At 49.1% G+C, this 12330-nt stretch overlaps 1 protein-coding gene across 4 annotated transcripts in view; it reads right to left on the bottom strand.

The window, feature by feature from the left end:
• The window catches only part of EML1 (EMAP like 1), a 155452-nt gene that overhangs the window by 12295 nt on the left and 130827 nt on the right, over positions 1-12330 (bottom strand). For all 4 annotated transcript variants that reach the window (XM_059686207.1, XM_059686202.1, XM_059686210.1 and 1 more), the window contains 9 exons: positions 12139-12288; positions 10828-10897; positions 8779-8889; positions 7935-8030; positions 6289-6423; positions 5469-5568; positions 4306-4460; positions 2420-2545; positions 1780-1911 (listed from right to left, as the gene is read on the bottom strand). In XM_059686207.1, the coding sequence (XP_059542190.1) occupies positions 1780-1911; positions 2420-2545; positions 4306-4460; positions 5469-5568; positions 6289-6423; positions 7935-8030; positions 8779-8889; positions 10828-10897; positions 12139-12288 (1075 nt within the window). The remainder of the gene's footprint in view (positions 1-1779; positions 1912-2419; positions 2546-4305; positions 4461-5468; positions 5569-6288; positions 6424-7934; positions 8031-8778; positions 8890-10827; positions 10898-12138; positions 12289-12330) is intronic.

Genomic DNA, 12330 nt, shown 5'->3' with positions numbered 1-12330 from the left:
ATTCTGTTACTGCGACGCTTTTTTCAAAGTGGGAGCTGTCGTGAAGCTCGGGCTGCCACGGACACACAGAGGTCACAGCCACTTGAGGCTCCAGTATATCATTCGTGAGATGAAGGCACTGAGGTTCAGGGAGGTCTTGTCCAGGTCACATGGCCAGTGGAGAAAGGCGGCAGGACTTAACTCTGGATGTTTCTGGTGTCCGGGTCAGTCCCCACCCTGATGCAGGTGGAGGGAGCTCACAGCCTGGTGCAGGAGCGGGCGTGTGCCCGGATAGCTTTCAGCAGGGCTGCTGTGCTGGCCGAGGCCTCAGGGACGGCCACCCGCCTGGACCGCTACTGTCCCTGCTGTGCAGGTGGTTGCTTTCAGATCTGCACAAACCCCTCATGTATTTTTCATACATGAAGTCCCTGCGTGGGGACAGGTACAAGGCAGGACCTCCTGTAGCCATGCCCTGCCACCTCGGGCCACCCTGCAGGCTCTGGCATCCCCTGATCTGCTCTCCCAGCGAACTGACTTTCTCTGAAAGCAAAAAGCAGGCGGCTGAGACTCAGATCTGGTGCGCTGGGGCATGCTGGCCACTGTGCGGGCTGCAGGGCGTGTGGGTCACAGAGGAGCCCCCTAACATGGGGCCCTGCAGGATACGCTCCTGGCCCACAGCAGTGGGGGCAGTGGAAGACCCTGGGTTTGGGGATCAGGCTGAGCTGGGTGAACACTGGCTCTGTCACCAACTCAGTGACCTTGGCAAGTGATGTGACGCCTCTAAGCCTCAGTGTCCGAATCAACCAGAGCTGGGTACAAAGACTTCAACTGGCAGGGCTGCACCAGGGTGAAGGGTCGTGAATGCACCCACGGTACTCGGTATGCAAACGGCGCTCAATACGTGCAGTCACGGCTGCCTTACGCATAGGAGGATGGTTCAGCGCTGTGCTATGTGAACTGAGGCCTTTCATAAAAATTACAGAGATGCGGACTTTAAAACGAAAGCTTGGCTGTTATCATTGCGTTGTAGAGAGAAACTGTACGCTTTTAGAACAATTTATCATTCTCATTCCAAAGGTACATTGTGAACAGAATGCAGGCTCAAACAAGGGCTTCTCAGCACTAAGCCAGTGGACGGGCGCAGTCAGGAAACCCAACCACCGACTCAGAGGGGCTGACTTGCTGTCAAAAAGTTCAACAGTGCCCGGCTGGTGTGGCTCAGTGGTTGAACATCAACCTATGAACCAGGTCACGGTTAGATTCCTGGTCAGGGCACATGCCTGGGTTGCAGGCTCCATCCCCAGTGTGGGGCATGTAGGAGGTAGCTGATCAAGGATTCTCTCTCATCACTGATGTTTTTCTCTCTCTCCCTCTCCTTTCCTCCCTGAAATCAATAAAAATATATTTTAAAAAAAGTTTGATAGCAACCTTTACAATCACACGGGTGAGACCACTCAGGAATGCTCAACCTGTGGGTCGTGACCATCGGAAAACACATATAGCATATCAGATATTTACATTACGATTCATATCAGTAGCAAAATTACAGTTATGAAGTAGCAACGAAAATAATTTTATGGTTGGGGGTCACCACAACATGAGGAACTGTATTAAAGGGTCGCGGCATTAGGAAGGTTGAGAACCACTGGCTTAAAGCAACACAATTCGAATCAAAGGAGATAAATTAAGTGACATTTGCATTGGGACAATTTAACATCTATCAATTTCATGCAAATAAATAAATAAACATGTTCCAGATGAATTTCTACAAGAAAAATGGAATGTAACGTGCACATCTACCTCTATTATCTTGTCCCAGACGGGCCGGTGACCGACGGCGTCCCAGAGAGTGGCATGTCTGTCGTGCCCACAGGTCAGGAACTGGGGCTTTGAGGCGTGGATGGCCAGTCCCCAGAGCTCGTCAGTGTGACCCTAAAGAACCAAGACAAATGCACGCTCTCTGAAACACTACAACCAGCACTCGGGAGCTTTCCTTTTCATTCTTTTTTAAAATATATTTTTATTGATTTCAGAGAGGAAGCAAGAGGGAGAGAGAGAAGCATCAGTTGATGAAAGAGAATCATCGATTGGCTGCCTCCTGCACTCCCCACACTTGTGATCGAACCCACAACCCGGGCATGTTCCCTGACTGGGAATCGAACGGTGACCTCCTGGTTCATAGGTCGACTCTCAACCACTGAGCCACACTGCTGGGCCTGGGAGCTTTCAAGGATTACACGCTAGGCTTGCTGCATGCTTTACAGTTAATCTCATCAGTGTGTCTTCTTCCCCCACCTCAGTCAGGACAGCCAGCGGGAACTCCCGCAGCGCAGGCAGGCTGTGCTCGTATAAAACGCAGCAGTAACCTCCTCTGTGTGGTGCTCTATCACCTTCTAATAGTCTGTAACAAGGATGGAGGGGGTGGGCCTATGGGATGCACCTGAGTGATGGCCGAGAAGTCCCCTGACAGCGTGCCCTGCAGGACAAAGTTCTTGGTGGTGCCTATCAAGATCATGTCGCCTTTCCCCTCGGCCACTGTCCGTATCGGACCAAACTGTTCTGGAATCTGCATTGAAAAGAGAAGATGGAAGGCGTCATTAAAAATACTTGCTTATATACCATGACGACAGCTCCTGTCACAGTCTCACACACACATGCACACATACGCACACAGCTATACACGGAGAGACAGGGAAAGGTCCACAATCAAATGGTGGACCAAATTTTACTTTTAAACTCTGAAGATTTTATATACCTTAAAAAAACCAGCAAGAGTAAGGCTGTTAAAAAATATAATAAAGAATAAAGCATTTTTTGCCTGGCTGATGTGACTCAGTGGTTGAGTGTCAACCTATGAACCCAGGAGGTCACAGTTTGATTGCTGGTCAGGGCACATGCTGGGTTCTGGGCTCGATCCCCAGTAGGAGGCATACAGGGATGTGTCTCTCTCACATTGATGTTTCTCTCTATCTTTCTCTCAACTCTCTCTCTCTCCCCTCCTATCTCCTTCCATTCTCTCTAGAAAACAAAAAAACAAACAAAAAAACAAACTCTGTGAAAGCGAAAGTGATTTCCAAGTTCAGATGAAAGCCTTCCTTTATTAAGAGCAATAATCAGAAAGCCAAGTTCTCCTACAGCCAAAGCACGGTGCGGCGCTCTCTGATGGAACGTGTGTTACTGCTGAGTCTGAGAACCTGCCTCTCAGGCAGGAAATGCGCTTGGCGCGCCCACTCTCCGGTGGGGAGAAACACCATCGACTGTCAGACTGACGCGCTATCCGTCTGCTCGTAATTTCTTGGGTCCTGGGGCCTGGGGGCGAGTGTGGAGGGAATACTGGATTTCTCGCCTCTGCCTCCTGCCGTCTGCAGGCTGCTAACCAGGTAAAAGGAGGTGAAAGAGATGGCCAAGGACTCAGAGCTCACGACAGAACATGCTGGCACTCAGCCAGGTGCAAAGTAGATACTCAATAAACATGAGCTCAAAGCAATAATGTCTCCAAAGCAACACCTGGAGATTACAGTGAACAAAAGGAGAAAGATTTTAATGGTAAGTAAAAACATAGACCAGTGATGGCGAACCTTTTGAGCTCGGCGTGTCAGCATTTTGAAAAACCCTAACTTAACTCTGGTGCCGTTCACACATAGAAATTTTTTGATATTTGCAACCATAGTAAAACAAAGATTTATATTTTTGATATTTATTTTATATATTTAAATGCCATTTAACAACAACAAAAAAAGACTGTCAAACTACAGCAGGAAGGCCGGGGAGGGTGGGGGGCAGGAGGGGGGGGGTAAGAGATCAACCAAAGGACTTATATGCATGCATATAAGCATAACCAATGGACATAAGACACTGTGGGGTAGGGGAGGCCAGGGGATTGTCAAGGGCGGGGAAAAAAAAAGGGAGACAAATGTAATACTCTCTGTAATACTTTAAGCAATAAAAAAATAAAAAGAAAGAAAAAGAAAAAAAAAGAAAAATCAACCAAAGAAATGAGTTCGCGTGTCACCTCTGACACATGTGTCATAGGTTCACCATCATTGATGTAGACAATATTCCCTTGGAAAAGTGAGATTGGTTCTATTATAAAAATATTCTAAATGTGAAATATGTTACCACCTCAGATTTTATACATCGAATTCCATGTTAATAGTTGTACTTAAACTGCCTCCAGGATTTTAATAAAATACTACACTACTTAATAAAATTTTATCTAAACAACTTTCAAAACTGTCGGCTAAAGATTTCAGACCTACAAGGAAACTGGTTAGGACAACAGCTGAAGGTTCAAAACGGATGTCAACGTCCTGCTTGCCGTCTTACCTCCGTTTTATGAAGTTTCTGATAGTTTCCATTCCAAGAAATGAGCTTCCGGTCCTTCCCGCCTCCCGACACCAGGGTGCCGTCCCTTAACATACAAAGTGCAAAAATACCACCCTCGTGGGCCCCTTGAATGGCATAGCTTATTCGATTCGTACCTAGACACACCAAGAAAACCATCCTTAGTCCCTTGCGAAGAGGCTCCCCTCTGCCCGTCGCTTCCACTCGTTTTAAAATTGACATTGTCGGTTAGCACATCACTGATGTGTAAATCTAGCTATAAAGGGTCTGATCTGCAGACGTTCAAGAGCACCAGGCAGGCACGGGCAGGATTACTGCACAGTTAAGGAAACTTGCTGATGGGAAGGCAGTGTGAAGAGAGCCCAGGGACCCGAGCTCAGAACGGGGACTCGAGTCTGGGGACCTGTGTCTCTGGCCAGGCGACTTACCTGCCCTACCTCAGTTTCCCCTCTGCTTTTCCCGCTGGCCTGTTCTAAGGGGGAAGAAAACACTGTAGCAAGCACCCGGCACCCAGAGGAGCGGGGACTCCACAGAAGTCACCCCACTGGCCGGAAATAACATTGATGGGTCTTTCCCACCTTCACCACAGCCCAAACTCTAAGGTCCTGAGCCAGGGATGGTGTACTTTTCCTTATTTCCTGGCACACGGTGAGCGTGCATAACTGCGCACTGAATGTAACTGAATGGACGTTTTCTGAGTGACGGCTCCTCCGTACCACACTGTTTGCTCACTGGCATGGGGGCCTTGGATGTGACTCATCTGTATGCCCCGGCGTGTAGCACGCTGCCTCTCGCATACTGGTGATTGATAACGTCTGCCAAATGCTACGTGAACCAGATACTTATTAAACATTACATAGCTAAGCAAACAGTCATGGATGCCTTCATCCTTACGATATGTTACTAGATCTTGTAATAAAGCTATTATTCCATCATAACATCTGGGCTTAACCAGTCCTTTAGGATGACGGAGGGTCACGGGCCCTTCCCTCCCTTTCCCTCTGCTCCTGTGCATGTATGTACCTGCATACCGTGGGGTTTCAGTCAGCCTGCGGACTGACTGACAGGCAAATCTTACAGAAGTCGCCTTTGACTTCTCAGAACACCGCCAAAGCCAGTCAGCTCTGGGAGCAACCAGGCGTTACCTTTTCCCCAGACCAGGATGTTGCCACTCGAGTCTCCGGTAATGGTGTCGCCGTTTTCAGAAAAAGTCACACAGAGGACAAACTTTGGCTTCTCTTGCTTCTGCAAATGTTGTAAATACATAAATACAGTCAGTCAGGGCAGCTTTTCGTCTGTATTAACACTCTCTAGACTCATGATAATCCTGGCTGGATGGAGCCCCACACCGATGCTTTCCATGTTCATCTACCTTTATGTCACTTACGCTGTGAGATGATCTGCTCTAAAGAAATTCCTGGGATGTATAACGTTGCAGGCAGTTCGAGCGGAGGAAGGTGTTGGAGGGGGTTAGGGGTGGGTGGTGTTGTCATGACTACAGTCTGCGGAGCGGGGTCCTGGCCCCAGAATAAAGATACTCTAACTCCATCTCCGGGTGTAGCAGCAATCGTACCCACAGAGATGTGCTGTTCCTGGGGCTCTCACAAGGCCCCACGTGGCCGGACCAAAAGGCAGAGTATCTACCACCCCTGGCAGAGGTGGGCTCCCCAGATGACCCCTAAGTGCCTTCTCGGCTGCTCTTGGCCATCATGGCGGCTCCCGGGGCAGCTTTCCCTGTGCGCCCCGTGTCGGCCCACCTTCCCCTCGGCATCACCACTGTCATCCCCATGACACAGGGGCTCCCCAATCCTGTTAGGGATCTGGATCTGGGAATAGTCTTTGTCACGACACCCCCACTTGCACCCCCGCATTGGCCACTGAAAAGAATTCTGAGACCGGATGCCTGACAGCTCCCTGGTCACAAGCAAAGCTGGTCACCAGACACTCAGTGTAATTGAACTTCACCTCGAATAATCCTTGCTTCTTAATGAGGCAGTTTCCTTCTAGCGTCCAAAAGTAGAGGTGTGATTTTCCGCAGGTGACGATGATGTTGGTGTCCGTGGGGTGGAAGTCCACGGCAAACACAGCTTCATTAGAGCACTGAGCGAAACAGGACACTCCCATGTCTCAGATCTCGCAAGACCCCACAAATCAACCACGCCCTCAAGCTAAGCCCAGCCTCTCCATTTCCCCATTGAATTTATCGTCTATAAACACCTCTCCTGTCGCTCTCCCCCACTGGCCCCTGGCCTGAGGGCAGGGCAGGGGCCCTCTCCCTGTGAGGACCCATCACAGGAGTGGGCACAGAGCAGGCCCAGCAGCGGGCGTTCGCTGAAGGAGGGGCAGGGGCAGGAGGGGACTTAGCAGCAAGCATTTGCCCTCCTCATCCAGGCATGGATCCCAGCCCCGGCCCAACAGCAGAATCAGCTGGGTTGCGTCTCGTGCAGGTGCCAGGCCTTGTCTCCATCTAGTGACGGGACCTCGAGGAGGGCCTAGGGGTCTGCATGTTACACAGCTCCACTGCTCCTGGACATTCGGCACCACTCGCCCTGGGAGGCCCTCCTGGGACTGGGCCAGTGGGATGCAGGAATGCAGCTCTTCGGGTTACCCTTCACCCCGTTATCTCGTTCCTATGCGCCGTGGCCAGAGGAACACGACCCTGCCTGCTCCTTCCTCTTGATAATCAGTTACACCTTCTCACATCTGGATAACAACTTGCCTCTGGTTACTGCCCACCTAGCAATGTAGCAGGAATGTCAGCACTTGACCAGATACTAGACTAGAGGCAGGCTATAGCATGAACACAGGTGCCAGGAAGTGGGAGATTAGCATACAGGGTCTGCACCCAGACTCGCAAGTGAGAAGGTGCCCAAGGTTACCCCTCATGTCAGGTGAGTAAGGTACCCAGTGCTACCCCTCACATCAGGTAAGATGACTCAATGCTAATCTTAATGTGAGGGAAGCAAGGCTATCTAAGTTTCATGGATGCCGGGATGAGAAATAATAAGTTGATTCTATAAAACAGACTGAACCATGACTTAACAGGGGGAAACATAAGAAAGGGTTTGGGAAGCTCACTACTATTTTGTGCAGAACAGATCAAAGGTGGGAGAGAGAAACCCTAAGGGCACCAGCCTGGGATCCGGCGAGGCCCCTCCTTCCCCAGTCCTGAGCTCTGGGCCCTGGGCTGGCGGGTCAGACCTCCTCCCCCACCCCTCCCGGCCCCTCCCTGCCTGGGACTCAGTGTCACTGCACCTCCAGTGCCTGCTTGCTTGAATTTGGGTACACAGGGGACACCTGGCATTTGTGGAATCAAAGCGAGGAAAAGTGAACAAATGAATTTAAAGGGCCATGGCTGTTCAATGAGGTCGGCAAACCCTGGCAGACATTGTGACGAGAGGAAACAACCTGCCAGGCTTGTGCATGGCATCCTGGGAGGGGAGGGGCGGGGCGGGCGAGCCACAGGGATGCTGGGGCAGGTGTCCCCGAGGCTGCCATGGGATGGGGACCCGCAGCCCCCTGAGAAGCAGGGAAGTGGCCAGCGGCCCGTGGCCCGAGGAGGCTCCACATGGAGAAGGACCGCGTGGCCAGCGCCAGGCTGGGAGAGAGACCTTGACGTCTGCCAGCCGCTCCTCCCGCTGCCAGTCCCACACTGACAGCACGTGGTCGTTGGAATCGTCCACAGCACACAGGTTGCTCCCTCCATTCTGAAAAAGAGAAGTATTCCCGGGAAGACTACATTTGAGGATAAACTGGTCGAGCATGATTAAAAATGAACGATAATTTTACTTTTAACATGGAGTCTGCCGCATGCAGGCTAAAGAATATTTGCCGATTGCCTTTGAGACCTGCTGACGTGGGCGGATACACAAGGAAAGCTGGTGAAGGGGGGCTGATGAGGGGACAGCAGCAGGAGAGGGGCTTCGGGGGGCTCCCCCCAGCAAGTCCACTAAAAGCCTCCTCAGGGCTGCCGAGCCCCCCCCCGGCACAGCACAGACCTGGTGCTAACGGGGTTCCTGAAAGGCTGTGCCAGGAGGGAGAGCACTGGGGTGAAGCGTGTGCTGCGTGGATGTGGACACGGGCATGCGCCTTGGACATAGTCTCTGAACTGGATGAAGACGTGGTTGACAGGGAGGGTCTGGGGGAGACCCTGGCGCCATCCCGCCCTGTGACAGTGAACCAGCCTGTGAGGACAGCAGGGGCATGCTGGGGTCCCCTAGGGAGGGGCAGGTGACATTCAAGGCCAGAGCAGGCCAACGGCCTGCAGAACCGGAGGACAGCTGCAGCAGGACCCCCCCTCTGCTCGCCCCGCGGACGGAAGGCTGACTGGAGGAGGGTGGCCTCTGAAGGTGGGGAAGCGGGCAGGAGCCACCCCAGTGCAACTCTCTCCCTCTTTGGCCGTGAGCTGACCCCTCCCTGTGGAGAGAGTGCGCCACCAGCAGGGCTCAGACTTACAGATTTAGAGAACGCGATGCAGGTGACCGCTCGGTCAAAAAAGCCGGTCCCGATGACGTGCAGCGTGTTCAGTGTCACAGAGTCCCAGATGCGCACGTGTGGGGGCAATTGCTGTTGAGGAAAAACGCCAAGTCACCAATTGTGAGAGTTCCGCAAATTTACCTGTACCTTGAAGCTACAAGATGATTTCAATTTTGTCAAGACAAAAGGTCTTCTTCTGCCTTTGATAATTCTGTCTTTTAACATAAATGACAGATTCCCAATGTCTCCAGGGTCATAGCCTCTGTGCCACTTAACCTTAGGTGAGGTCTGTCAAGTTTTAAATTTTGAATAGGCAATTCTTTAATCCACAGGAATTAATATTCTAATGTATTCATCTGGACGCAACTGAATTTTAAAATTAAAAAATGACAAGGAGAATGGAATCTCATATAAGGATTAGTCTTACAAAGTTCATATTGTTATTAAGGTAGGGGTGTGTGTGTGTGTGTGTGTGTGTGTGTGTGTGTGTGTGAATTCATCAAGACGGTCACCACCAAATCATTTTAAGGGCTCCGTGGGCCCCATAAGAGCAAAACAGGCAATTAATTATGCACAAATAAAATTTAGAATTGCTATGATTCAGTTCAATACCCTCTCAATTGTGTTTCACGGGGATTTATACTAATTTTTTTCTTCCTTAACAGAGAAAAGCAGCCCAGAACTATGAGCAGAATTGTCAAGAAAAGGCCCAGCAGTGCACCTCGAGGACAGTGGGGTCAGGTGAGTTAGGTTCTGGGGTGGACTGGTCTCTAAGCAGCTGGGCGGCTGCAGACAGTCACGTGACCACCCTGGACTTCTCCACTTGTAACTTGTAATGGGAGGCTCAGATAGCCATCACATCTTCTCTGGCTGCAAAGTTCTGATTTCAATGCCAGAAACGGAAATACACGTTCAATTCACCAGAGGGAGGAACAAAAGCTTACTACTAATTTCAAAGAACTTCTAAGGTCATTTAACATTTAACAAAAACAGGCGACTCTGTTCCATGCATGTGTATTTACATAATAGTGGTCTGATTTATTGTTCCTGTTACTTCAAGTGTAGAATTTTAATGGAAAATAGAAAACAGTTAATATTTAATAGTTGATGTTATTGAAATATTTTCCAAAAAATGGTAACACTTGGGTTTGCTGGAAGGCAGTGTTGATAACAATGGAAGTATTTCATGTGATGAGTATCAGATCATCTATTGCTCCATAATGAGCTATCCTTAGGCGGGTGTCAAAAAGCTACAAGGAGCCCCAGCTGTTTGCTCAGTGGTAGGAGCACTGGCCTGAGGACTGAAGGGTCTCGGGTTCAATTCCGGTCAAGGGCATATACCTCAGTTGTAGGCTCAATCCGGGCCCTGGTCAGGGCTCATGCAGGAGGCAACCAATCGCTGTTTCTCTCTCTCTGTCTCTCCCTCTCTAAAAAACAATTATCAATAAAAAAATATCCTCGAGTGAGGATTAACAACAATCACAACAAATAAAAGCTATAAGGAGTTTTGAATAAGACGTGACAATGACCACAGCCTGCAGTAAATGAGGAAAGGACAGCCAGTTCTGAATTGTTCTCTGTTGAATTCCACTAGTTCCCCCTCCGATTACAGAACTTGTGGGAAAGCCCAGCGGTCTCTGTGGATCTCACACAGATGCAAACTCTAGGGCTGAGGTCCTGATTACAGGGATCAAGAGAATGTATCTGAAGTCACCGGAGAGGCAAAATGCCCACTTCAAATCATGTCATTATGATTTTAATTTTACGCATTAAATGTGTACTTGGTATTTTAATGTTTATCATGTATGTAAATATCTTAAGAATTAGTGAATTCTTAGGCAAGAATGATGTTATTTAAAAATTGGCTAAAATTAAGGTGAATTTAAAGGGTTTTTAAGATTACTGTAAAATTTTTAATTTGAAATAAAAAGTTCTAATGAGAGATTAAGAAGTGTTCAGGTGCTTTATATCTAAGCAGGCTTAGCCAAACGTTATGTTATACAAAGAGGAAGAGATAATGTAACTCACCTTCCCATCCTTGGAAGTGCCCGCGACTTGTCCTGTTGCTATCGTAATCTTATCCGGATGAACTGCTAGGCTATAAAAAAGATACTTATAAAATTCTTACTCTTTAAAGGTAAGCTTTATTTTTTCCTTGATCAAATATAATCTAGCTGACAATCTCTCTATATAAAAGGCTAATATGCTAAGTGTCTGTCTGACCGGTAGCTATGACACACACTGACCACCAGGGGGCAGACACTCCACGAGGAATCAGACTCCCTCTTCTCTGGTTTCGGGGTGCGTCACCTGAGAACTGCCACTGCCAAGTCACTGCAGCTCTTGCACTCCGGGACCCCTCGGGGGATGTCGGAGAGCCAGTTTCGGCCCAATCTCTGCAGGCCAGGCTGAGGGACCCCACCTGCTGGAGGGATCCTGCTCACTTTGCAGATGCCCTTTGAGCCATGGCACCACCCCAGGTGCAGCTGGCAGGGAGGGACCACGGGAGGTTGGCTCCAGAACGCGTCTGGCCCGTCTTGCCCAGTCCCTCCCTGCTGGCCACCTTCTAATTAATTTCCTTTCAATGTGCATGAATCCGTGCACCAGGTCACTAGTTTAAATATAAAAATATAGAATGCCTAATTTCTTACAGACTCACAGTAAATCATCTGAGCACTCCAATGACTTTAGACAATTAGTGCCTATTTCATTTCATCTTGATTCCTTCATCTCTAGAGAATTTTCAACTCAAGGAAAAAGCATTTTTTGTTGTTGTTGTTGTTGCTGGAAAATATCATTTCAATCTCAGAACTACTTAGTCAGCAAGCTTTTTAAAAAAGCCATGTTGAGTATATCAAATAGCAAAGACACCACTGTTTTCAACAGGACTTTTATAACAGACTAGGGACCTAGGGCAAATAGAAAAGCATAAATCCATCGCTTCATCCATCCATCTTTCCAAATGCATAAAACCTCACCGAAGGCTGTGAACAAATTATGGGAATAGCAGAGCCAGCCCAAAACACGAGGCAAAACATTTTACTTTTTATTAAAAAATAAAGACCCAAATTAGAAGCCGTTAGCATGAGTCTCAATGTGTTACGAAAGCCTTCTAATCAGGGGTCTATTAGAGCTACTGGTTCAGGTAAGGTGGTTGGTTAAGATTATGGGTTATAAAAACAGAAAGCTCCAAAGGTGTCTTAGAGGCCAGGGAGCTAGTGGACAGCACAGAACACGAAGTGCTTTTCTCAGGTCCCTTCTCTTTCGTGATGCCCCGATTGGAGCCCTTCCTGCTGACAGTGCTACGCAGGAGCAGCTGCCTCGGCCTGGGGGACTCACCACTTCACGTCGTCATTGTGGCCGGCGTAATGCCTCTGGAGCTGCTCCTCCACGTTGTACAGCACGACCACGGACGCGATGAAGTACACCGTCTCGCCCGTCGGGAGCAGGTACAGGTTGTTCCGACAGTCCCGGCCCCTGTACCCGTAGCTTCGTGCATGTCAAGAGAAACTGTTTTCTTCTGAAGAGCTG

This window comes from Myotis daubentonii, chromosome 1, assembly GCF_963259705.1.
Source record: "Myotis daubentonii chromosome 1, mMyoDau2.1, whole genome shotgun sequence".
NCBI classification, from domain to species: Eukaryota; Metazoa; Chordata; class Mammalia; order Chiroptera; family Vespertilionidae; genus Myotis; species Myotis daubentonii.
This window is presented reverse-complemented; position numbering and strand designations above follow the sequence as displayed.